The 27,971-nt window shown below is 30.5% G+C and overlaps 2 protein-coding genes across 2 annotated transcripts; one reads left to right on the top strand and one right to left on the bottom strand.

The window, feature by feature from the left end:
• The first annotated feature begins 504 nt into the window (after positions 1 to 504).
• LOC148229106 (uncharacterized) lies at positions 505 to 2,668 on the top strand. The gene is made up of 2 exons (XM_088198921.1): positions 505 to 1,255; positions 2,413 to 2,668. Exons 1-2 carry the CDS (start codon positions 565 to 567, stop codon positions 2,583 to 2,585), a joined length of 864 nt encoding a protein of 287 aa, XP_088055047.1. The 5' UTR covers positions 505 to 564; the 3' UTR covers positions 2,586 to 2,668.
• Positions 2,669 to 3,340: 672 nt separating this feature from the next.
• On the bottom strand, positions 3,341 to 27,142 carry wat (waterproof). Its single transcript, XM_088198902.1, has 14 exons — positions 27,012 to 27,142; positions 16,258 to 16,500; positions 15,846 to 15,976; positions 12,738 to 12,860; positions 12,434 to 12,559; positions 11,436 to 11,581; positions 11,206 to 11,315; positions 6,124 to 6,201; positions 5,936 to 6,059; positions 5,746 to 5,868; positions 4,307 to 4,426; positions 4,114 to 4,243; positions 3,923 to 4,047; positions 3,341 to 3,864 (listed from the first exon to the last, which is right to left on the bottom strand). Exons 2-14 carry the CDS (start codon positions 16,487 to 16,489, stop codon positions 3,765 to 3,767), a joined length of 1,668 nt encoding a protein of 555 aa, XP_088055028.1. The 5' UTR covers positions 16,490 to 16,500; positions 27,012 to 27,142; the 3' UTR covers positions 3,341 to 3,764.
• Between the last annotated feature and the right edge of the window lie 829 nt (positions 27,143 to 27,971).

Below are 27,971 nucleotides of genomic sequence, written 5' to 3'. Positions count from 1 at the left end.
TCCCTTTATAGAGTGCTTGTTAAATGATCACTTCTGCATTCGACGTGAAGTGGGTTATAGTTTCAGAAGCCTTTTGTGTGGTTGTATGTATTTCTCTTTTTCTGTAGATTGGTTCGAAAATCATTTTTGTGTTCAATATGTAGTTGATTTTGTGTATTTGTTTGTTTTTATTAACTTTCTGTTTTAGTTCTATAATGAACATTAGTTGTTTTTAGATCTCATATTAACCGTATCTTTAATTTCATGCACGTTTATCTCTTCTTCTATATCTTTCATATCTGTTGGGTGGTGAATATTACGTAAAACTATTTTAAACGTTTTATCCGTTATCTGTTGATAGGAATGAAATTGCGTGTTTTTTCTTTTAGTAAATTAATAATGACATTTTATGGTTTCATCTTTTAATTGAACGATTTTTATTTTTTCCATATATTAAATTTTATTTAATTCAACACTTATTTTTTGTTTAGTTTCAGGAGGGCTGCAAATTAATTTAATTGAAAAAAAAATTGATTCACTGGCAACACCGACTCGTCATCTGTCATTGTTTGTGTCGCCGTCGGCATGTTGTCGGCGACGGCGATCGAGTATTTCGGCTCGATGAGCCCGCTGGCGGCGCGGGTCACCTCGGAAGAAGGGCCCCGCTTGAGTCCAGAGACCGGGGACTCCTTCAACGACTACTTCCGCATCGTCAGTGGCCAGAAGATGGTCTGCGACGACAGCTCCAACTTTCGCGACGAGCACTCGGGACCGTTCAACTTCAGAACGAAGAGTCAAACGAATTTACTGTTCGAGGCTGAGCTGCAGCGCGCTCCAGACTTGCAAGACGTGGATAAGGAACTCCTCATCTCTCACTCCATAGTACTGTCTGAGCTAAAGAACGCTCTGAAATCCGATAACAAAGCTAAAGCTCAACACAACACGCCGGACAGGCGCTTCTCTAAGCTAGAAGAGAAGCGAAACCTCGATATGGTCAAAGAGTATAATGAGAAGAACCGAGTAGATAAAGAGTCCAAGTTTGACAACGACTTTCCCTTCGATCGGTCTAAAGAAGAGGGCGGCTTCATATCCAAATTGATCGGCGGTAAAAAGTCCAAAGGAGGGAATAGCGAAGAGAAAGAGAGGCTCGTGTCGTCGGAAAAACGGTGTCAAATCGTCGCTTCGTCGGATAATTTTTTCAAAACGGATTTTAGATCGGCAAACCGAGAGTCAGAAGAAGAAAATGGCTTCAAAAATAACTACAAGAGCGTCTCAGGTAAATATTTTTATCGCATTCCAATTAAATTCGTCAAAACAATATGTTTTTTTCAAAACTAATTTAACATGCACGGTAGTCGGTTATATATTTAAATATTGTATATAACTGAAGAAATAATAAATAAAATAACATTATATTTATATAATAATATTTTAATTTGATTCAAAAATAATACCAATAAATTAACATAACAAAATATATTTTATATTAATTTTATAAAAAATATTGAGAGCCTCAATAATGAAAAATGAGCATTAAATAAATATATTTATGTTCAATAAAAAATATTAGATTGAGCAACATTTTATTTGTAGTGTGCACTAATACGAATGGTTTGTGCATTTAAAATAAATAAGCTGCGCATTAGCGTTGGAGTAGCCAACGAGCGAAGTTAAGCAGAATTGGTCAGTACAGGGACGTCATTTCAACTTTTTCTAGATGGAGGCAAAAGTTGGCCAGTTAGTAGTCATTTTTTTAATATTTAAATTTGATTAAGATTCATAGTATTTCATTAACACATTCATGGAGTTTATTTGAGTTCATTTGAGTTCGTATGCAAGTTCCTGGTCATGTCCGAGTTAACTCGGAAATTTGTATCTTATGAATTCTCATCTCAAAAATCAGTAAATTTCTCGAGAAAATTATCATAGCCTGTTTTTGTTAAAAATTAAATTTGTACGAATATTTAAAAAAAATTTACAACGGCTACATTATTTTATACCGCTACATAGGAAAGGGTGAGTCCGTGCCAGACGTTTTTGAGTCATTTTTAAAAAGTACTGTGACCAGAAAGTTGTTAATGCCTTATCACAATTCACTATATATTCCATTTAACGTGTTTCAAAAAAACTACGACGGCACTGACACGATTTTATTGCTTTTGACGTGAATTTTTGACTTCTTAAAAGTGATAATTGTTTAGGCGCCCTCCTATTGACCAAAATTGTTCATGTTTATTGCAAAATTTTGCTATAATTTTGTGAGTGAACAAATATAATTGTAGTGCAATTTAGTACTACAATTATTTTTGCAGTTTCCCTCTAATCATATTCTATGCCCCACGACGGATATGCATGAATGCATGCATAGAATGATTAGGTTAAGAGCTTCTAAATGAAATTTTACATTATATATCAATAAATATATTTTTTCAGGTCTAGAAGAAGCTAGAGCTTTATTGGCCGGAGGCGGACGACAAGACAGCTTGGCAACATCGACTGATTCCGAATTCCTATCATGCGAAGATACCCCAGTTAGCGCTACTTCTCCGTCGTCGTCAACTTTTATGTTGCCAAAGACTGGATACGATTTCTTAGACAATTGGTAATAATAGATTACCAAAAAATCAACACAACCAAAGTGATTTAGTAAACTGCATTTTTGTACACCCGGTATTGAAAAGAAAATATATGTATTGCCATACTAAGTTAGATATTAATGATTCATTAAACGTATTTACTCTTCGTATCATTTGAGATATAGTTTTAAATAAAACGCACAGTAAATGAGTCACTGTGCGTTCATATTTACTCATTGTGTAGCATTTATAATTTTATATATGTATATCTATGTAATTTTAAGAATATGCTTTATAGATCTCTTGTTATATACTTACGTACTAGTTAATGTATTAAAGCATGATTTAAAACGTCACACCGATGTATTAAAATTGCAGTATTGACATTTTTTGATAGAAACTTATTTTTCACATAATTAATAAGCAGTGGATTCTAAATTTACTCATGAAATAAGTATTATGTGAGTCATGTATTTATAAACTTTCATGTTTTAAGTAACTTTTATATACATATATATCTAAAATTTCACTTGTATTATGATGTAATAATACAGTGACTAATGTCATTGAGATTTTAAATGCGCCACTGTTATGTAATAGTAAATTTATAATTTCTAAATAGAGTGAAATTATATTATAAATAATTACACTGCGTTATAATCTCTCATTTTATGATTATCTCGTCAAGACTGATTACTTTTTTTATAACTGAAATTTTATAACTCATATTTTATTAAAAAGTATATATTATTTTATACGTATACTCTAATTATAATAATAAAATATTTATAACAAAAATTGTGTTTATTTGTCTTTTATAAGTCGTACAGAATAACATTCTTAACTTATTTTTCATATAAAAAATGTATATTACGCACATTTATAACAACTGTGTACATAAATTGACGCGAGTCTTGCAAATTAAATGAATTGTATAAAAAAATATATTATTGCTATTCTTATATCTAATTAATATATACATTATATATAAAAAATGATAATAAGATCACAGTCCCATAGTATTATTGCAAGTTCCTGTAAAATTTTTATCAGTGGCAGCCGCATACAATATATTCTTGATAAGATTTCTTTCACGAGTCTCCACTGGTTCGTATTAAAAATATATTTTAAAAACTTAACTATGCTCTTATATATCTTTTTAACTTATATATCTTTATCAAATTCAACATTTGGTATTGATTAATTAATTCACTTCCAACTGAACACAAAGCGAGATATTAACGTCCAAGTCAGAAATACTAATGTTAGTATCAAAATAGTCTTCAGTAAGAGATGTAAGATGTAAAATCTGCAATAAAAAAAATATTTAATATTATTCATCAATAAGAATAACTCATTTTATATACCGTTTCCACTTTTTCCTCGCTTCTTGAACGTCGCATTGCTCTTTAAACAAATATACCCTCATGCCTTTGATGTAATTGCTAAAGTAATGCACCCAATCTACATCTTTTATGCTCGATGGAAAGATCTGTAAAATGAGGTTGTGTTATGAATGACATCCGTCAAAACGCAAATATAAACTAAAAATACAAACTTGTTTATCTCTCCGCTCCAATTTATTCCACAATTGTTGCACGTTGTGATTAGTAAATACCCATTCGTGTGTGCAAAAGTAAGATATGACCTCCGAGAACTTGTGAACTTTTTTATACACCTTCAGAAGCCTATAATAATATTGGATCGAATCAATGAAAAATAATAATAATTGATTATCAATTATAATTTACCTCGGTTTCTGTCCAACACACATTGCCAAACCGTCAATCAACATAGCAGGGATTAAGTGTAAGAAAATCATGTATAACATGTTTATTGGTGCTGATTTGTTTATTCTAAAGCAGTAATACCTACATATGGTAAAATAATCGTTAGTATATATTGGCTATAAAAATTGTATTCAATATACAATAATAATAATCAAGAATCTATGAAACACAGTGGTTGAATAAGATAGCGATAAATACAATTATAACATTCTGTATCTATCATTATTCGCTAGCTACTAAATTCAGTCTCAAAGACAATCTTGAAATCAAGGACAGTCAAATTACCAGAGCCAATGTTGGCTTCTAATTCTTATTGGAATGCCATTAATATAAACTCAATCCTGCATGCAAGGACAATATTCAGGAATATATAAGCTTAGGATTTTAAACTTTGTCCTGAATGAAATAGTATACGTCGGTCAGAGCTTAAAGGGAGCCTTTGACAATGACAATACTCCGTTCCAGTCTGCAGGCGAACGGCCGAAAAATATGTTTCTAAATGTAATGCGTTTTACATAATATAATTATACAAAAACACTACTATATTGTCCCGTAAATTGTCAACAGTACAAATCAGGCATACAACATGAAGGTAGAGCAGTATCTTGAAAGGTGGAATTTTTGATTAAATAAATAAAAATTAAATTTCTTAATGATAAAAAGTTTAGTTTGCGATGCAAATTTATTTCGGCAACAAATTAAATGGTCAGAATAAAAATTAAACCTCGGTCAGAACAGCCTGATCATAAGTATATTATTCAGGGTCAGAATAAATATCAAATGGTTAGAATAAAAATAGCATACGGTCAGAACACAAATATATGATGAACATGTGAATTAAAAAAAATATTATAACATTTATAAATATAAATGGGCAATAAATTATTCATTTCATAATTATCCTATGGACATGTTGGGTGCGAGCGAGCGTTGGTCAGAACATTGAACACCCCATGAATAACTCTCAACGAATCTATTTAATTGTCAGTAGGAAGTGAAGACGAACTACAAGCCAAATTATTTAACTATGGCGACATATATGATCATCACATATACTACATGAATAAATAAAATTGAGTCAGTTGCATTATTTAGCAATAAGGCCAGAGAAGCATGCATGCTCAAGGATACTGCGCACTAAGTGATTATACAAGGTGCACAGTACCCTCAAGCTACTCATTATATAAATTTTATTGTATAGGTTTTCTATATACTGATGGAATCTGTAGTCCGTTTGAAATAGGACATCTAAGTCAGCTACCATTTCTGTCTGACTGTTATCCATTTCACAATCAAAATTGAATGGTGTTCTTACTATAGAATAGATTATTTATTGATGCTAAATATAATAAATGTACGAGTATACAAAATACAAAATATTAGTATAAAAATAAACACACCAAACTGCGCTCGCAAATGGATAGTCAAAACCGTGTTTGACGTTGAGCTTTAAGAATTCCATCCAACTAATAGGGTTTTCGACTGATGATACATAATTGTATATTAGCATGTTATCTTCTTGTCTGCAAAATAATTTGAAATATAATAGTATAAATGAATATGCTAAATGTTTTATATGTATATTTTTACCTTTCATTGCAGTTATTAGCGACATCCCAAACAGCAGTTATCAAGGAATTGACGCAGTAATCAACCGGGACAATGTTGGCATTCATTTCACCATTACAATGAAGTGTTCTTAAAACGCCAGTTCCTATATTAAAAATATTAATATAACGCGATTGATGTGAATGTTGTTTTCAAGTTAAGGATGTTACCTGCTCCGGCTACGACACCGGTCGGTCCATACAAATTGTCTATCCATCCAATGACAGGTTCTTGAAATGTAGAAGTCACTGAAACAATAATGCTAATGTTATCATTTATGACCTTATATGATGACTAATAGTAAATGTTAAGTTTGTTTTGAAAATATATGCTGAATAGAATATAATAATAATTCACAAACACAAAAGAGTTATATTATGTTTTAAGAAACGGACAACCATTGATCATGTTTAAAGACAGGTTAACATAAAAAAATATTGTTCTCTTCTTACATATTATTTTCCAGACATTTCCTGTTTGTAACGTAGCATTTATTTCAATAATAATAAAATACTTATAAGGCGATCATATTGTAGTTGTAAATATGTATCTATATTAAGCACTATATTATTATTAGTAATATTATATAGCAAAGCTTAAGATTAATTAATGGTAGTTCAACAGAAATAAACATACAAGAAATGTTCTCTTTGTCTATAACCGGAGAAATAACATAGAAATGTGCAAACATGTCAAATCGGTCGTTTATAAGGAAAGAGGATCAACTTATTTCTGAATAGGAATTATATGCATTCATCGGAGTAATGATATAAAATTTTGACAATCTAATTTAATTACATTTTAATACCTTTTTTGTGTTTATTTCTTATTGTCAAAATTTGTATCATTCCAACTATTATTATTGTATTTTTTTAAATGTGTATAGTACACAATTAGTATATGTGTATGCTTTCGTTAAATTTAAAAAATATGATATATTTTAAGAATTTTTCTTAATTGCACTGATTCCTTGGCTTCAGATGTATACCGAATAATCACTATCTCCAGAGCATTTAGTCGCTTTCAGCATTTATATTACAAAAAATGTTAAGTTTCAACTTTGCCTAGTGTTTTAATGGTTATTTAGTGATTTTACAATTAAAAATTACTACTTTGCAAATACATTTCGTTATCTACACTGCGTGTACATCACCGGAGCACTTGCTTTTTTTTTGTTCTGTGAGGAGAAAATTAAAAATACTTAATAAATATGTATTTCATTTTTCAACTTTTTGTATATTTGACTATTGTTATGAAAATGATAAGGTACTTATGAATATCGGTGGCACGCTCAGAAACCGATGGTTATGAACATTTATTCTGCTTTTAGCCTTAACATCTGCGAAAGTGGCTAGCAATGTTTTGCTACATAAATACTTTTTAAAATTTATTTTTTTATTGTCGTATTTTATTAGTGTCATTGTGTCTTATTCAGTGTTTGCGATACTTAACCGACGTTTGGGAAATAAGATGTTCATAACAATATGGTTTCTGAGCGTGGCCCGATATAACGAACAAGTATTGGCATAATCTTATCTATATAAAATCAAAACACAAAGAATATAAACCACACGATTAAAACAGAACCACTGCTATTTTTTTTTTGACTGATTAAAGGTCAATTTTCTGAACAACTACTACTACTGCTGCTGCTATTAGTCGTAAATACACACTTTTCAGTGATTTACACTCAGCGTTCATGTAAAAATGTGTAAAAAGTATATGATTTAAAATTGTAAACGCGATTGTTATCACGAAATAATCATTAAAATATAAGTCGTAACAATTATTGCAATAGAAGTGATAAAAATGAGTAAATACAAATCATGGCAGGCTTCCCCAATATGTCATGATCTAAGCATACGATTTAAAATATACTTAATCAATTTAAAAAAGACTACTTAAACTAATTTATATGAATTATGTTGTGCACCACGAGCCCCATGTTTACGTTCGCCGATTTACAGAGCAGTTCCTGTCGCCGCAAAAGGATTTGGGTCGACCGGCGACAAATGGCGCATACATTACCGATTTAACTGTATTTTTAAAACGTGGAGCAAAGTGACAATCAATGTCGTACTTTTCGCAATGTGAACAAACAAAAGACGCAACGGAGAACACTCGACCTGGTCCAAGGTGTTGCGCATTGTCAACAGCTCATAAAATATGCCCTTAGGCCTTAAAGCAACTGAAATGACGCAAAAAGAAATGCCTTAACTCACTACTGAAAAAATCATGATTAATAATTATTGCCCCATTTAATAAAAAATAATCCATATTGATTATATAAATATATATTTTGTACTGGTAAATATAATGTTGCATCAATTTTATTGCATAGTATTTCCTAAGTCGAATGAACGTGAAATAAAATGGTGTAATGTAACAGTTTGAAGTTTAAAATCCATGGTCACACATTTGAATGTTATGGCCGCAGTGACGCAAGTTGCCGGAATAAAAAACGAAAGTGGCGCTATCTATGCGTGAAATTTAGCAATTTAAAAAGTACGCTCTAATTTAAACGCCCAACCGAATTAATGCATTCGAATTAGAGTTGCCAGGTTGCCACATTTCAGGTAATTTTATTTTCAACATTTCAGAAATTTAAAAAAATGTGCTTTCATTAAAATATGCGGTATTTCTATCTGAAATAAAATTAATATTTGTATGCTGCGAACGTTGAGAATAGAACGGACAATTTCTGCCTAAATTTTATAATCGCAAAATATGTGTGAAAAAGCGTTTCAGCAAGAAACAAAAAAAAACTAATCATTTTTGTGTACATGATTTTTTATTGATTTATTTTATTTTTAAATGCGAAGTGGTGCAGGCATGAAGATATTTTTTCATTGAACTCCGGCAACACATTTTTTACAATATAGATATTTTTAGACTAGGAGGTGACAATATAAAGCACATAGGACATTATGAGCGCATTTAAGACAAATTAAATTTATATTACCTATATTTTTTTAATCTACATGATCTCATGTTTAATTAGCTATAATATGATATAATTAGATAATATCAAAACAATCGGATCTTACTTCACACAATTTATATGAAAGCTTAGTTGCCAGATGTGCCGATTTTAAATCTACCGTTACGCTATTACACAAACCAGAGTCTGATAAAATCTGTATTACACAAAAAAGTTTGGTTCCGCCCCGAATCATCGGCATTGGACAAAGGGTCGATGACATGAAAGGGCGATGGACTTTCACACATTCCTTAAGTGTATAAGCAAGCCAAAATAAGCCCATACATAATTTCCTCCACCAGAAACTTCATTTGAAATGACGAGAATTCAACTGAGCTACGGCGAATCCTTAAAAGCCTGAAACTTCAACCGCTTTCACTTTGATCATCCGATTTGATTCAGCATGCAATCACCTTTTAGAAGTGAAAATTGATCTTCAGTACAGCTTGGAGATTATTGCACAAATTGTACGACCACATTTTTCAAACGTATGTATCATTTAGGAATCGCACGCTAATTTTATTCTTTTCTCTAATGCAGGGATCAGAAACTTTTTATATTATCCTAAAATATATTTATGTACAACAATTTTTCAGGAGTCTTCTAAAATAAGTTTCACTATAGCTGTATTTTACATAAATATTATTATTGAAAACAAAATAGAAATTAGTATGACAATAAAATGAATAAAGCGATGACTTTTCACTCATTAGCTGCAATTATAGCTACATAATCTAAACAATAGTTAAATATTTTTAATTTCATAAAAGTACCAAATATATTTTATTACTGTTTTACACAGGAAATATCTTAAATCTTAAAAATTTGGGAAATTTTTCTCATTTATTAAAATTATTTATTTAATATGCAGAAGAATGTTGAAGATGCGCAGCACAAAAAAATTGATTTTTGCTAATAAATATGAATTATCAGTACAGTGCTTAAAATAATATGTTTTACTAATAAATGAATATTATATTTAGAGAAAAAGCCAATGTGAAAATCTTTGTACATTTTGATATGAATAAACTATTAAAACAAAGTTTTAAAAATGTCGCTTCTCTTTTGCTATTGCCACTAGTACATATATATTTAATCAATTATCTCTCAACCATGAAGAAGACTTAGGACTTAGGAAATATGTAGTAGCCACAGAAAAGCATTGAAAATCTTCGCTTACAAATGATTTTTGACTCCACTGAAAAATATTGTCCTTATCAGTGATTAGATAGCAAAACGTACTTCCACCGAAATTGAGAGTCTTCTAAGACCATATAAAAACCGGATTTTCTATTGTCGCCAAACAAATTAATACTAGAACATCAAGTACCGCTAATCAAGTCCACGATTTGTATGCACAATACGCCTTTGTTCTATAGAAAACTATCCCTTGAACAATGCCACCACAAAGTACACGCATCAGATCTGACGATATGGAAATTTCAAGGCCGCCGAGGGGTCGCTGACCAAAGAGAACGAAAATTATTAAATCATCTTCGGTGGCCCAGCCTCAGCCTATGGCCGCCGGCGAGTGAAAGTGTTTTTCTGTGTACCTATTCTATGCGTCTACACACAGTTCCTCGACTCCAGATCCGGAGTAATTGATAATTCGGATCACCTGATCGAAGCTGTTACAGCATCCGACTTCGGCGAGATGTCGTGTGACGAAAGAGAGAATCGGCCGGTTCAAAAGTTTGGAAACCGTTCGTTAGAACTCGGCGGGTGGCTTGCGCAACAATCATAGACACAATATGAAATTTTAAATTCACACTTTTGACATACGCGCAAAAAATGATCGCAATCGACCTTACAGTTTTGGACGTCTTGCGAGAAATTCGGAGAAACGCTGATCGAATTTAAATAAAATTCATACGAAACGTTTGAGTTATGTATTATTAACACATTTGATTGATTTTATGCTATTTCAAGTTCCGGTGATAGTTCTATAAGACATTTTACGCTTCATTTGTATGGGGAGGTTGAGAACCACTGCTCACAAATTCATGAAAATTTATAAACTTATTAATTGAGTTGAGAAAAGAGTATACTCAAAAAACTGTTTTAATAACTCTGTATGTTTTAAAGTTATTGTTGATAAAAAAAAAAGTTTCTTGGAAAGTCATGAAATCTAAATATTTAAATTTTTTCAACTAAAAATTGATTGAATGTGTAAATATAAGTTATTCTTTATCATTTATTTAATATATCTAATATTTATATTAAAAATAAATAAAATTATTTTTAATTTTTTAATGAATATAAATTTACTCACCTATAGCAGGCCTGAATATTCCAATAGGTAAGCCCTTGCTGTTTTCTCTGACGTAATCCTCGGCCAGAGCTTTAGTGAAGGTGTAAGTGTTAGGCCATTGTCCGAGAATGCTGCGAAAAAATGGCATCAATGGGTAAAGTGTGTCTATTCATCTCCAGCGAAAGTGAACGTGACGCAATAATAAGAAAGACCAAGTATGCGTCGATAAGCGGTGATAAAAAAATACCAACGTGGGCATGAGTTCGTCCAGAGCTTTGTCATCAAGTTTCGCCACCAGTTTGTCAACTTCGTCGGCCTTGACCGGATACTTGTAAAAGCATTCTTCGATCACCTTTCTGTGGCAGTTCGAGTAAGCTGTTGATACGTGCATTAGAGCCTGTGGGTAGAATAAGTACATCATTCTTGAAATGTTCTTTGTCATTTGGAATGGATTTAGTATTGGCTTATGAATTGGATTAACACAGAGCAGAGCTACACCGAATCGACTGAGACGACCCTTAGAAACCCGAAAAAGCAACAGTTTTCCAATTCACTTTGATCAGTCCCGAATTCACTAGAATAGGTTCTGCATAATATTTATGTCATATAAATGTAGAAGAAATGTTCATAAATATTTTTAAAGTTCAGTATCTCTCTGCCACTATTTGACACTTGCAGTGATGATGAATTAAAATAATTATGGTAATTTAAAGACATTTTTATTAATTTTATTTTATTTAATTATTTAGTGACATAATTATTTGAGAACAAATGGGAATGAAGATATAAGGTCAGTATTTCTTAGTACAACTAGTACAACCTAGCCTAATGTTTAAATAGGTATAGATTTTTATTATAATTAATGATCGTGACATATTCCGCGTAGTGAGAAATTTTATGATTTTTCACATACAATATATTTCTATGTGTAAAATACAGTGATTTAGGTTAAGTTAATTAAATGCATTTATATACTCATATTTTTTTTATTGGCAACCCAAATTGATTAGCATAAAGATTGTAACCATCAATGAATCCAGTTACAAAAATACTGATTGATATGTTTTTATATAGATTTAAAAAAATAATTACATCCATTCATTAATTGAGAACTTTCCCAGCGAATTTCGGCCAATTGTTTTTTTATGTCATTCTCTCACAATGAATGTCTAAAGAGTAAACATTGCGCGTTGTTTTGAGAGTGCTTTTAGTATTGTAACATTTACATAGTGATTCGAAACGCACGTACCTTTAGTTTCGTCATCGATTTGCAAAGATCCAACAGAGATTTGACACCGTGGACGTTGATGGATAGAGCCAATCTGATTTTCTCGTCGAATCTCACAGTAGCCGCTGCGTGGATAACGATATTTGTCTAAAATATGAAAAAATATGTAAAAATATATACTTTATTTTCGTATACATAATATTTAGAATAGTTATATTTTAATATTACTCCCCTTGTTCGCTACTACGAATCACAAAGAGCGTAAAGTTATATGGAACATCACTAAACTAAGATTCGCAATTTTAAAAATAATAAAATACTAAACCTTTTCAATGAGCATTTGCCTGTCGCTTAATCCAAGCCCAAGTCCTGCGAAAGATACGTCGCCAGAAACAACCACAATCTTGTGTCTGAATTTGGGGCATTCTTCTTTGAGTATTTCAAACACCTGTCAAAAATATCAGATTAATATTTTACAACAACAAAAAATACAAATATTTATATTTATCAAAGTTGACACTTGGAATTATATTATGCATAGTTACTCTTTAGGACAATGCTTATAATATAGGCATATTATATCCTTCATTCTTTGTTGAAGTTTGCCTCCTTCCAAAATATGTCTGACCCTCCCCTACATTTATACCGATTTTTTAAAGCACAGAAGAAAATACATTCTTAGCAATGTTTCTGTATATATGTATGTATATGAAATTTGCGTTGAACAAAAATAGTTTTAAATTTTGAAAATATTATATTACGTCGCGTCTCGCTAATTGCTCTATGGTTTGTCTGCACTTCAATATTACAATATGTTTTAAAAGTATTATAGCTATCCTTACTGATAATAATAAGGGTAATTAAATAAACGGGGTCCTCCTTGAATTTGGCGAGAAAAATACATGTAATTTAATGAAATAGAAATATTAAAATAAACGACCATGCTGAAATGACTTCCCTGGCCTTCAGCTATGGAATATGTTATGGAATACAACGGCAAGAACAGAAATACAAGACATAGTAGCGTTACAAGCATTACTGATTTTACTGCTATGGGTTGTGTGGCACAATTGCTTTAGCTGACAATACGTGATGCTACAATATGTTCGTTCAATTGAAACACAACGCGCTCTATAAAGACATTTCAATATTCAATATACAAGAACTCAAAAAAGTTTTCTGAACACATCACTAAAAAATCTTTACAGTGTTAATTTTATTAAGAACAAAATTAAAGCAGCTTCGGTCGGTCTCTAAAAGACATAAATTAAATTACAGTAATTAGCATTAAAATTCTTCACACATCACATATGTATCTTGGGTTAAATACAAAAAGAAATTACTATATACATATATAGTATATAGTAGATATATTATTTAAAGCCATTGAGCTCAACGAAGCACTAATTAGTTCATTATAAACCAAATTTGTCCACTTTATCCTTTACCGGACCGAGTGTACGAAAAAAACGTACGCTCCCAACGTGGGTACGGAAAGACCCCCGATCTTCATACTAATTTTTAGACCTTTTCGACAAGAAATAATAGCATAAAATCAAGTATATGCATTTGAACAATCATTACATATATTAATATCATGGAATTATTATATTTTATAACATTTTATCGTTTTTTTACGTAAAATAAAATTACACTAAGAAGCGTCATCATCGAAGCATGTCATTTTCATCACTGTGGGCGGGCAGAACAGTGTCCGCTATCCCCACTACTACCCGATGTTGCGACAAGTGCTACTGTTTCTCAAACTATTGTATTAAAAATAATATATTTACTTACTACATATTTATTTTTTCATTTATAAATTTATGTGCAGGGCTTTACATATTATCATCAATATTCTCTCTCTCCGAGATCAATATCAAGTGTCTTCTCTTTATTTGATTCCCATATTTATATACATTGCACACGTGACGCATTTCCTTATGACACATTCCATAAGGTAACATGTACACCATCGATTTGTCCCTTCGATCGACCCTGTGACTACATGTGACGCATCATCTCTTTGTGACAAAGAGAACAAGTCTAGTACTGTTTCCAGTTTCAAGTGTCCCATCGATTTATGGTTTCGTTCAAACGAATGATACCGAATAGACCCCTTGTTTGCTCTAATTGCTTTAACATAAACAAACGTTCGTATTTCACGATTTTAGGTCGATGAACTAATTACGTTGCATCGTTGAAATTGTGTCGCAATCTTATTGAATTATATAATTATAGGAATTCATAGATTCAAAATCAGAGTATATAACATAAACACCGCGCGTATTGAATAAACACTGTCTCAAAAATTACAAGAGATCCGTTAGGTCCTTGGCGACACCGGAAATCATAAACATTCCAGAGCAATATGTATATCTCGCTCGCACCCAATAGATGAAATACACATTTTATGCATTTATAACCGAAAGTGTGGGCGAAACAAAAATATTTTATCCCAACTGCTTTTTCTGTTATGTTATGAATGCACGCAAAAAGACCAAAACAATAGATTTAATCGGAAATGTTTAATCTAAATTTTTATATTGCCTTTGATTCATTATTATTATTATTGTTTTTACATGTTACACTAAAAAAACACTATGTAATAAAAATAATGATGACAATAAAACTTCTTACATACCTAAATATTATGTAATTATGTAAATTTCATTAATAATTATAACACTAATATATAAAACGATGAAATCACAAAAACACGATGAAAAAAGTAAATTTGCCGTCAACTAAATACCACGCGAATTGAGAAGCGCAGTTTCGTCATCCGTTTCTTCGTGCGACACCGGAAATCGTGCGCATTCCAGAGCGATATATGTATATCTCGCTCGCACCTAATGGATGAAATACACATTTTATGCATTTATAACCGTAAGTGTGAGCGAAACAAAATATGTTATCCCAACTGCTCTTCTTGTTATGTTACGAATGCACGCAAAAATATCAAAACAATGTATTTCATCACAAATGTTTGTTTTTAATCCTTATTTATGTATGAAATCTACTAAAAATTATCAGAACATATGTGTAATGATTTAATACAGGAATACATATAATATGAACTTATTAACATTAGTAATTAAAAAGTTACAGCTAAAAATAGCGACTTAGGGGGCTTCGAGTACCCCGCTTGGTCCTGGCTAGGTTATTTGTATATACAAGCAGTTTGACGAACAAAAATTCGTTCCGACTTACCGTTTTTAGTCAAGATTTAAATCATTCATCATGTCAACGTTAACCTTGAAACACTACATGAATTCATATTCATTATATAGAAAATGCAGTTTCTTGTTTAGGATTCAAAGAGAATAATAAAACGTGCGTTCACTCAATATCACGTTTTTCATTCTTCCCACTAATTGCGCCATAAAAAATATGAGATTAAATCATTGTTTTTACAATTTGTGGTACTCACTGGATCATCGAATATTTCTTCAACCCTAGAATGCACATCTTTCCCCTTCTTTTGCCTAATTAACAAGTAGATGTTGTCGATTCCTGGACAAGAACGTAGAAGTTTGTACAGGAGCATCTTTCCTAGGAATCCTGAAAGTTTATAGAATCATATTTTAGATTGACACATTTGTATTAAAAAGCAACTCATTAGTAATAAGTTGCATTAAAAAAAACTGTAGCAACAATAAAAAGTACTCAACGGTACTATTGCAGTGAAGTACACGCAATTATTTTATAGTACAAGGCCTCAATCAATTTAGGGTTTCATAAATATCTGATGGGAAATATCGTTGGAAAATTGAGACATAAAAGTACCAAAAAAAAAATTCATTACTTTTCACAATAATAGTATTGCTGACTTTTTTACTTACCAGTTCCTCCAGTTATGAACACATTAGTTCCATTGTAGAATTCTTGCAAGACAGTGCCTTTAGGTCTTGTAAAATCGCCCGCTCTATCCTCGTACTTATACGTGCTATAATCTGCGGTGGATATTATGCTGCTGTTCATGTTGTTGTCGCTATTGTTGTTGTTGGCTTCTTCATCCGTACCCTCGCCCCCCAGCACGTCAGCCATCTTGGCCACCGGGAGGGTTGTAGCCATCTTACAACCACCTAATAAAACAAAGAAAACTTTCCATCAATACTAACACAATACTACTCCAAAACGGTGTACGACAAGGATAGATTCTCTTGCTGTAGAAAAACATATGTTCTACTTATATACTTTTTCATAGCCCAAAAACGCCCTACGATTGTTCCATTTCATATAATCTATTACTATTTAGACTCGTTTTATATGCGCTAATGTTGCGGTTAAAGTTTCATCTATAATCTAATGTATTTAATAAAACCACAATAGTGAACTACAAAAGCGTAATCTGGACGTTACTGTTTTTGTTTTTTTGTGTGCTATGCGGTCATTGGGTCACTTAGCTGCTAGCAAGCGAAACGAGTGATGATACCGTAAAATGATTTAATGGAGAAAAATGCTATCATTTAAATAAGTGGAGAAATTGAATGGAACAATTATATGGAAACTATTAGTTAAACATAGGAGATTATATAAGTATTTAATAAGAAATACATAGATTTAACATCAGAAATAAAGTCAATTTAAGGACAGTTAGGTAAAAAAACGAGTACGGGTATCGTACGAAGGTGTGAATTTGTATAATAATATTTCTAGGAAAATTTGCAAAAATAAAAATGTGATGGGTTTCCTCAATGGAATGAAGAAACATCTTCGTGCATTAAAAATACATTTTAATATTAAAGTATTTTTTATATTCTGTTTTGACTAAATCCGTTTAGTCTATAAACAATTAACTATATTAGCTAAGTAAATTAATAAAATAATATAATTATTTGATAATAATTTTACAATGTAAAATAAAGTTTTGTCGGGACCATCCGTAAAGGTTGCGGCAAAATCAGGAGCAAGCTAAAAGCTTGTAAATCTAATTGATTTATGTGTGAACCTTCTAATATTTTTCTAGGCGGCGTTGTACAAACGATTGCGTATATGATTGAATATATCTTTATTTATTTTTATCTTTACTTTTAATAACTGAATAACGATTTTTTTGGAAAAGTTGTAATTTTTAAGCAAGATAGCTGATTAGACTGACTAACGATTATAGTCAAGATGTTACAATCAACAATTATCTCATCATTGTGGTAAAAAAGTTTGGAACTGTTTAAAAAAATTAATGGTTTAGTAACTTATAAATAATTTATAGTAAATTTCTTAAAATAATCTATGACCAAATTTGGCCATTGGCAAAATTTGACCTATAGAAGATTTATAGTTCAAAAGGTTAAAGAGACTCTTTTTGTAGTGTTACAATATAAAAAACTAATTCGCATATAGCCGTGGAGCAATATTTACAAATTAATCTATGACCAAAATTGTCCATTGCCAAAATTTGACAGATAAGAGTCATAGTTCAAAAGGTTAAAGAAACACATTTCATAGTGTTACCATATAAAAAAAAACTAATTCGCACATATCCGTAACGCAATAAATCTCACTATCAATTATTCCGTGGCGGAAGCGCCAACGTTCGAGTGCGCGAGAGAAAGCGTGATGTGTGAAATATTCAAAATAATTAATTGGATCTTTTACACAATTCGCTTTAGTTGAATTTTTTCGAGCGTGATATCGCACAGTGCGCGCCAGTTTATTATTACAGATCGATCGGCGCATTGTGTTCGGTATTACCCCCACCGCTCCCCCTTTGGACATAATAATTATATTATATAACGTTCATTGAAATTGCGCAACGATGACCGTCGTAGAAGTGTTTGTGTTTAAAATTTATTGTTTTTTACCGTTGCCCAATGTCGAAAGACTACGGATGAAAATTTCATAACGCTCGTTACACGTGGTCATTTTGACCTCAGGTTTTTTGTGAGCGTCTTTTCTTGGTGCATTTCGTAGTAAGAATGTAGAGTAGATGTTTCCAAAAAAATTTGTTATAATAAATGAAAAAATATTTTTTACTTCTTTTTTTATTAAATTTCCAAATTAACACGCATTGATGATTTTCGTAATGAATTAATTTAAAATATCCGAACCTTTCACTCTTTGAAGACAATCACTATTGCTGTATAAATTGTTATCTATCAATATTATACAAAACAGATTTCATGCCTAACTATTAAATATGAAACTAGCTTTAAACAAAAATATTGACTTTATTTGCACTTATTTTTTTAGCAAAAAGTTATATGAAATACTTTTAAATGTTATTCTTTTAATTATATAAAGATTCATTTTTCTATTATTTGGCATTAACAATATAAAAATATAACTACATGTCGGTAAATATAGACCTTTTGCTGGCTGTTTTAGCCTAAGCGACTCATTATTTGATGGATCTTAATTTTAGATGTTTTGAGTAATTAGAACAAAGAATCATGATAATTTTCACTGTTTTAACCAACGGTCGCTCAAAGAGATTAAAAATCGACCATACACCCACTACATAAATCGTGTAAATACCTGTTAATAAAATTTGTACGTCGTCATATTTAGTTATAGGCTTATTTAATATTATAAATGAAGATGAACATGATTGATTTATTTTAATTTTATGAAATGACATTTGTTCTAGTTACGAAAAACACAACCGGAGCGCTACTATCTATTTTGCTCAATGCATACATATAGCAAACTAATTTTTGCCCAATTCACGAATTCGGCGGATAGTTTGCCTAATTCATGAATGAAACAACGAGCTTGCACTTTTCATAAATTGGTTAATTATTTACCTATTTCACGTAATAAGCAATTTTACAGATTCGATGTAACATATATAGGAATAATTATCAATAATAGTGAAAAGCCTGGAAGAGTCTAATGTAAAACATTAAAATCTAGCTTTAATGTAGAACATAAAAAATATTTCGCTTATTTTTATTATTTAAAAATAATGCTCTTTAAGTCTCGTAGGATAAATTAAAAATAATTTTATAAAGCATTATATATTAAGAAATCATCTCTTTTTTCAGGTAAATAATAAATATTCAACAACAAAAAAAATATTTATTTTAGAACAGCAAAACCCGTTTTCACCCATTTTCAGCAAAATCAATAATCTAGCACATACGGGACCCGTATTTAAACGATTAAATTCATTAGTAATTAGCCATTAAAAAACAATATAAATTGACTATTCAAGAACATCCATTAAATAAAAAATAATAAGGAAAAAAATGTTTATAAAAAAAATGTTATATTGTAATAGAAAAGATATAACGTATTTTGAGGACACGATTTAATAATGAACTATTATTCTGTTTCAAAATAGCAGCTATTAAAAAAAATAAAAAATCATACCTTTGGTAAAAAATCCTCAATATTTTTTTTAAAACGACTTCATGAGAAAATAATTTGTTACATGAATTGGAAGAATTAATTAAGCGAAATGGAAAATATATATATTATTTTATTTTAATTCATTTAAAATAAAATATATATTTTTTATTTTAACTCATTTAAAATAATAAAAAAAGTTTTTATAAAATTAATTTTTTGAATGGTTGCTATTTTGAAACAGAAAAGCGAATCAGCATGGTCAAGATTTATTTTACATAAAAACTTTATTATAAAATATTATAAATAACAGGGATTTTTTTTATTGAAATCACTTTAAAAGAATAAAAATTTTATTAAATTACATACTTTTTATTTGAGCAATATAATAATATAAAGACACTAAAGATTATTTACTACATTCTCCAGTATCGTTAGATATTGCTAATGAATTTTCTTTACATATCATTGAAAAGATAATATTACAGAATGATTACCTTTGGTTTTAAAATTAACTATTGTGTTCCAGACTAAAATCTATCGATTGAAAAACATTTCAATATTCAATTGTATTTCAAAGTAACCCAAGCCCAATACATGTATGACGTTTGGTAACCAGACAAGTATGTTAAAAAAAGGTTCTTTCAGTTATTTTCGTAGAATGGTAAAAGTAAAAATGTGCGAATTTTTCCAAAAAAGCGTAACGATTGGTCATCCAATTAGCATCAGTGGTGTATAAACAATCTTGACACGGTTAGCGGTCATTTTTTTCGCTCGTCAAAATCACTCATCAGTAAAAAGTTGACGGAACCACTTTCGATCTTAGATCGCCGAATCTAACCAGATGACGCTCCCTTTGTCCATTTATCCAGGGGCTACCAACTAACGAGCAAGATCAAATCTCACCCGAACATTTAACTATAAAAAATACATAAAATATTAGATTCACACACGCGTCTATGCGTGTTTGAAGATAAGATTATCTGTTGCCCAATAAGTTGCGTCCGCATCCGGAAATGTTCTTGTACAATTGCCCAACGCGGTTGAGATGACCGAAAATGCCTCCGGTAGATGTTTACTGTATCGTGTGGATTAGGAGAAATTCTGGAATGGTCAATGCAATGCGGATGACCTCAAGATCGATAAACAGTGTCAATGCACTTGTGTGTGCAACCGAAAAGCTTCTAGACTGACGTGGAACGGATAGCAAATGAGCTGTGTGGAAAATGCATCGAAGACTTTAATCGGTGCTCATTATCGTTTTTTTATTATTTTTTTGTGATTACTGCGTCTTTTTATATTTAAGACTTTGGATACATGGTCAGTGAAATTGTTAATAATTAAAGATAATTACTGTAATCTTTATTTAATACCAGATGCTGACGAAAACAGAGAAGATGACCACGCATATTATGTTTAAATTTGGTGATAGGAATGTGGACAAAATCAAGGAAATAATTAAAAAGAGACATTGAAAATTTTTTTATAACATAAATGATTATCAGACAGATTATGCCATTAAGATTTACGATTGGATGCAATTTTAGTAGATTGAAATAAAAAATATATCGGTGAAGACTGTGTTGTATAATATATCAGAATAAAATTCGAGTAAAGTTTAAAGGAAAGTAGTATATAAATTTTCTGTTCTGAAAAAGCTATTTGTGAATACTTAGCAAAATATTTGCAGAAGTTATTGTTTATTATATTTATTTAACATTACAGACGTTAGTCCAATGCATTATAACGGACACAGCAACTACTAAGTAAGTAGTGAGATACCAGTCCTTAAGCGTTTAGATATAAAACTAAATCTTACTAACACAAATAAAGTGCTTGTTAGTGAAGAAAGTTTAAATCTTTCGTTAAATAATTAAAGCCTAACTGCATTGCAACAAGATAAATACAATCACCAAGCTGAAAACCTAGTCTCTAAATAAGTGACGTTATTATTAATAATTATAAAATATATGTTACGATCTAACTCGATTTATTTTTATTTATTCATCCGTGAGATAAAAAAATATTAAGAAAACCTAATCTGTGATGATCGATCAGAATCATAATTATAAATTAATCACTAATTTCAATCTCCCAGGCACGATACAAATTTAAAAGCAATTAAGATCCTTATGGGATTCGAGTACAGGTTCTCTCAGGTATTAATCATCGACTTATACCAGTGGTAAAATAAATCTAGGTGGATATTTTATACTACAGAATAATTAGTTACGTAATAAATACCATGTATTGGTTATTTATAATGGCAAGTATAAAAAATATATATTTATTTTATAGGAGTGAAGGTCGTAATATACAATAAAACAATATTGCTAATGGGTTTCAAAAGTTCAAAGATTTTGATTTGACATTTTCGATATATAAATATATATTAGGATACTTAAACTTCTAACGTTGCTTAAAATACTCATAACCAAGGATTTTGTTTGAAATTTCAGCATCCTTAAAATAATTTAAAAACACTTATATTACGCAATGCTTCTTGTTCAAGAAACAAATGCATCTTGTTAGATTTACGTGTTTACAGTGCGACATCATCACTTTGGGTCAAGTGTCGTTCTTTGTCGGTCTCGTAACTTTTCGATACACCCACGCACTGCATTCATAGGTGAGCAATGATGAATTGCGTTTGTTAAAACTTTCTTCTCGCGTCGTATAGCGATGATGATTATTCCTACTTATTTCCATTCAGGCGTAAATTTTGTTTTCACTGGTGTTAGATTTCGTCACACCCATGCGACATTCAACGACCCATATTTCGCGCGTATATAGCGAAAAGATTGCGAATCGCTGTGCTATAGGCGCGACTAAAACAATAAAACGCCCGTGCACATTTCTTACAACGAAATTTAATTCCATACAATTTCTCTTTGCAATAGTAAAAGATTGCGAAAATGCGATCTATTTAAAGATAATTTCATTATCTGCTCGTAAAAAAGTTTGAGAAACGTTGATCGTGTTTTAATTCGTTGTAATATTAAAGCATTAGCGTGAAAAATATGAAACAGAATGACGGAAAAACGTTTTTTTAGAGATATCAACGCTCGGTTAAGATTTAAACTTTTAAACATATTCGTTTTAATTTTTGGTCCTAACACCAACATGGGATGTATATTTTATTTATCGTAGTGAAACACCAGACTGAAAGCAGGCTTTCATAAATTATGTCACAGATTTAGGGGAAGGGTGGGGGTGTCAACAAACAAGAGTCAATCATCATGATTATTATTATTATATTATTATATTCATCCGTGAGATAGGTAAAACCTAATCTGTGATGGCCAATCGGAATTATAAATATATGTATAATAATCACTAATTTTAATCTCCCAGACACGATAGGAATTGAAAAACACTAAGGTCCATATAAAATTCGAGCCCTAGGTCTTTTGAATATTTATTACCTACCTTTATATATTATTATATATAAAAAGTAAAAGTTCAAACTTTCAAACATTTATAAGATTTTTAATTTTTGGTCATAACACTTAACCATGCGATTATTTATAGCAAATAATTTGTAGTAAAGAGGTTTAATAATAACACTCAGGATTTCGGGAATTTCCTGAGCACAGGTAGGTACATGATTTTACTCCAAGGGGTAAAATCATGTACCTGCATTATTACACCTTTGTTTCGGGGGGCATATATTTTTTTGCGAGTCTCCACAAAGCTATGACGTGCTTTTGTTCGAAAATATGCGCTTTTTAATTTGTTGCCATAACGCTTTATATGTGAGCATTTGTATAAAATGATACATAAAAATTATGGGTTTAAACTGTCAAACATTTATACGCTTTTTTATTTTTGGCCATAACACTTAACCATGGAAATATTTACAGCAAATAATTGGTAATAAAGTCTTTCAAAAATAAATAAACATTTTATTACACTTGGATTTAAAGTTGAAATTCAAACAAATATGAGTTTTGTTTTAAAGAAAATAATACGTAAAAAATAAAAGTTCAACCTAGCAAACATACAAATGATTTTTAATTTTTGGCTATAACATTTTAACATGCGAGTATTTTTATAACATTTACTGCATAAAAAAATATTTTTGTAACACAAAGTAAAAAGTTAATTGTTTACATAACAATATACTTATAAAAAGATATGCATATTAATTTTTGTTCAAAACACAAGTACGTGTAGCAAACAATATGTAAAAATAGCTTTCAAAATGAATGTGATTTATATAGCACTTGAGTGAGTGCTTTTTAATTTGTTGCCAAAACGCTTTAAAATGTGAGCAGTTATAGAAAATAACAACACGGCATTTTCTTCCCCCCCCCCCTCCCATTGAATTTGCCTAGAAAAATGCATGTAATTTAATGAAATACTATGAATTTTAAGGCAATCAAAATATTTAATAAAAACGACTATGGACTGGGCAACTTTTGTCCCATCCTCCCCCAATGGAAAAGCTGAAATATTTATTATCCCAAATAAAATATAAAAAAAATCTATCCCCAAAATATGTCATTTCATCGAAATCATAACGGAAAACATTTTCATCGGTAGATACATAAATATATATTTTTAGCAGTAAAAATGTATTTGGACTTCACTAGTGAAATTATATGCTACTCTAAAATGTCTATAAAACTCAATTTGATAGTTAAAAAACCTAACCTACACGTATTATCCAAACCCAACTTGATCTAATGATAGTTCTAAAACTAATTACAGTTTTAGAACTACTAACAATGTTATAAAAATATAATAGCTATACGTACCGATATTACTATTTCTGATTTTAAATTATTAGTCAAAGTGAATTCAAAACGAATTTTGGTTATTAGGGGAGCACAAAAACAATTATCACTTCTCAGAAGTGAAAAATTCACATCAAAAGCAATAAAATCGTGTCGGCGCCGGCACGATTATATTGTTTTTGACGTGGATTTTTAACTTCTGCGATGGCATAATTGTTTTTTTCGCTCTTTTATTGGTCAAAATTCGGTTTAGATGTGCTTCATTCGATTCTCACTTATTGTAAGTCATAATATAGTAAGTAGATAACGTCAACCCCAACAGAAAAATGCATGTCATTTAATGAAATACTATGATTCTTAACGAAATCGAAATATTAGAAAAATGACCACTGACTTGCCAACTTTTGTCTCTCCCCTTGGAAATAAGCTGATATGACGTATCCGAATAGTATATTAAAAATGTTGCTTTAAACTTAATAATTAGCTATATTAGCTTAATATATCAATAAAACAAATAAATAAACAATAAATAACTACAATCATTTACATTTAAAAATGTTTGGACATAACACTTTACTAAGCGAGTATTTATAGCATATATACATATAAATAAATAGCAAACATTTAAACTCCAAATTAAGATTTTAACTGTCAAACATATGTGTGCTTTTTAATTAGTGGTCATAACACTTAAAAATTCGAGTATTGAGATAAAATCTATATTTTGTATATATAGGGTTGCTAGAAGATGTAAATATAAAATGAAATGTAGATATAAAACTTTTTCCGATAAAAAATGGCTTTTAAGATTTGGTTGTTAGCGATTATTTTAGATATTATAATTTATTTTTTGATCCAAGCACATTAATATTCGAGCATAATCTTAAAATACAATAAACATAAAGATAACATTAAAAGTCATTTAATACGTTTAATTATATCATAAAATATTTAAGCTATGTAAATATATCAAATTCCATAATTATATATATTGACATACTTACGCGTGATTTATTCCCCTTTCTATGAAATATTATCACAAAATCACTTTCTATGTACCAAAAATAAATGTTTCATATTATTAATACGCACTTCACTTTCAATGTCAATTTATAGCACTACAATAAAGATCAAACATTTACTCATTAGTTAAGCATAATGGCAATTGAAAGATCGGAGTTAGAAAGAGATATTATGAATTTTATTATAATACAAAATGCATAAAATTATCTATGGATAGTGAGTATAGTTAAAAAATTGACTCGAATCGACCGCCAGTCAAAATGGAAGTGGCAGAAGTACTTTCGTCCGAGACAAGTTTACATAATATTGTTAAAGACAGTTATGTAAAGCTTTTTTCGGACTGCGTTAGAGTAATTATCGTATGTGTGTGTAAAAAATAGCACAATTACCGAGACGGTGTTTATATAAACTGACACACATACATAACACGCGGTTTTTTGGTGGATGGAGAGAGAGAAAGATAATAAAAATTAATGAGAATTTGAACGTGTTAATGATTATTGTTATGTTTTTTTATGAAAGAGTTGTACCGAGAAATTGATTCATCATTATCCAAGGTATATTTGTATTTTTACATATCAATTATAAGACCGCAACTTAAAATATTATTTAAAAGAAACTTGACAATACAATAAGTATTATAAGGAAATAAATATGTTTGTTATGAATTAAAGTATATTTAATAATATGAAAAAACACTTATAATGCATAAAATATTATATTTGAAAAAAGGCATAAGGTATGGAATTTAAAACTGAGTTTGATGTTAAACGGCATTTTAGATCATTGTCTGTAAAATATTTAAATTAATATAATAAAACATCTGCATAATTAACTTATGTATTTTAATGAATTAATACTGAAAATCATAACTTACATAAAAATTGATAATGAAAAAATGATTAATTGTACAATATATATATTAACTCTAGCGTTCCTTAGATAAAAATACATCAATATGTATATTTTTTAATCACTTAATCAAACAATCAGATAAATATTTTATATGGTTTAAATATATATATTAAAAACAGGGAGCTTTAAAGACATTAAGGAACATATAACACATTTGTAAATATTTAAAAGAAAATACAAAAAACACTTTTGAAACTAACCTAAGCATAAATCATCTAAAACTATAAAATATAAAATTTCATTACACCGGAAAAAAATTGTCGGAGATATAAATTTGTTAACAAAAGCAGAAGTACATTTTCTGATAGAAAGAAACTGTTTACCCTAAAAAGTTATAATTGATATGATTCCTCATTACTAATTATATAAAATATAAAGAAGACTACGCCACCAAGAATTTTATAATGACATTTTTTAGTTGATATTTATAATGGTTTAAACGGCAGGGATAATAATTACAACATTACCCAAAATATAGGAACTTCATAAATAAGATTTGTTTTATAAGATCTTATAACTAACGGTTAAAATTAATCAAAAATCACACAAGTGCAACGTTTTTCAATTAATTTAAAACTTAGATTAACACAACATTTCAGTGAGTAAATAATATGTGCGTTTGTAATTACACTTTTTTTGGGGTCAAGCTGACCGATTCTACGCGATGACCGAGTTTTCCGTCAAAGTTAACTGTCTGTTGTTTAGTTATCTGTCGGCGAGTAGGTGGCCCTTCTGCTAGATGTCCAACGATCAAATGACTGCCGAAACCGAAGCGACACCTCTTTTATTCGAGGCCTACTTAGTGTTAGACCGCCGACTTTAAAGCTGTGGGTCGTGAGTGCAGAAAACGGTGAAAGAAGTGCAGCAGTTTGAGGAACCATCGTCTCTTACCTCTCGAATTATTCAGTTACTAGCTATACACTACATCAACATCGTATTTTAAAGACTATATGTTTCAATATAGCTACAATGGCTGTGATACTGAAAACAAATTGGGTGTAAAAGTCAAAGGGAATCCACCACATTGCCAGATTTCTGATCATCGCACTTAGGTTTACTTGTATTATAATTTGCTTCAACACCTATGTAGTTTTTCATGAGTATATATTATTTGATTTTAATCATGTTTGCACTACTGTCTGTAATGCACGTGATAATTTTCAGCCATATTATACGAGTAGATTGTATTTGATAGCCAATTATCGACAACGCATTTTGTCATGCTTGACGATTTCTTTGTTGAATAAATTGATTTAATGATAAATATAATATTATATTGTGGGAGCCTAATTCATTTATTATGGGGGAATAAACTAGACAGCACTCTGATGACACTAGAAGATGACGACGACCGGCGGGGCCTCGTTCTTCAAGTTTATCAACCGGACTAATTTAGTGCGCGTTTGTGGAACTCTATTGGTACACAGAAAACAATTGACTGATAAAGTTTTTGTTTATAATTATTATTTAATTATGTATATTTATACTTCTTCAGAAATATTTATAACCCTGATTAAGCGATTATAAAACGCAGCGCCATTGTTTAGCACAGGTAGGACAGGCACCCGCATTTATTTTATTACACGATT

This window comes from Plectrocnemia conspersa, unplaced genomic scaffold (genome assembly GCF_051122295.1).
Source record: "Plectrocnemia conspersa isolate PC_06_02 unplaced genomic scaffold, ASM5112229v1 ptg000011l, whole genome shotgun sequence".
NCBI lineage: Eukaryota > Metazoa > Arthropoda > Insecta > Trichoptera > Polycentropodidae > Plectrocnemia > Plectrocnemia conspersa.
Note: the sequence above shows the minus strand (reverse complement) of the source record. Positions and strands in the feature narration are given on the sequence as shown.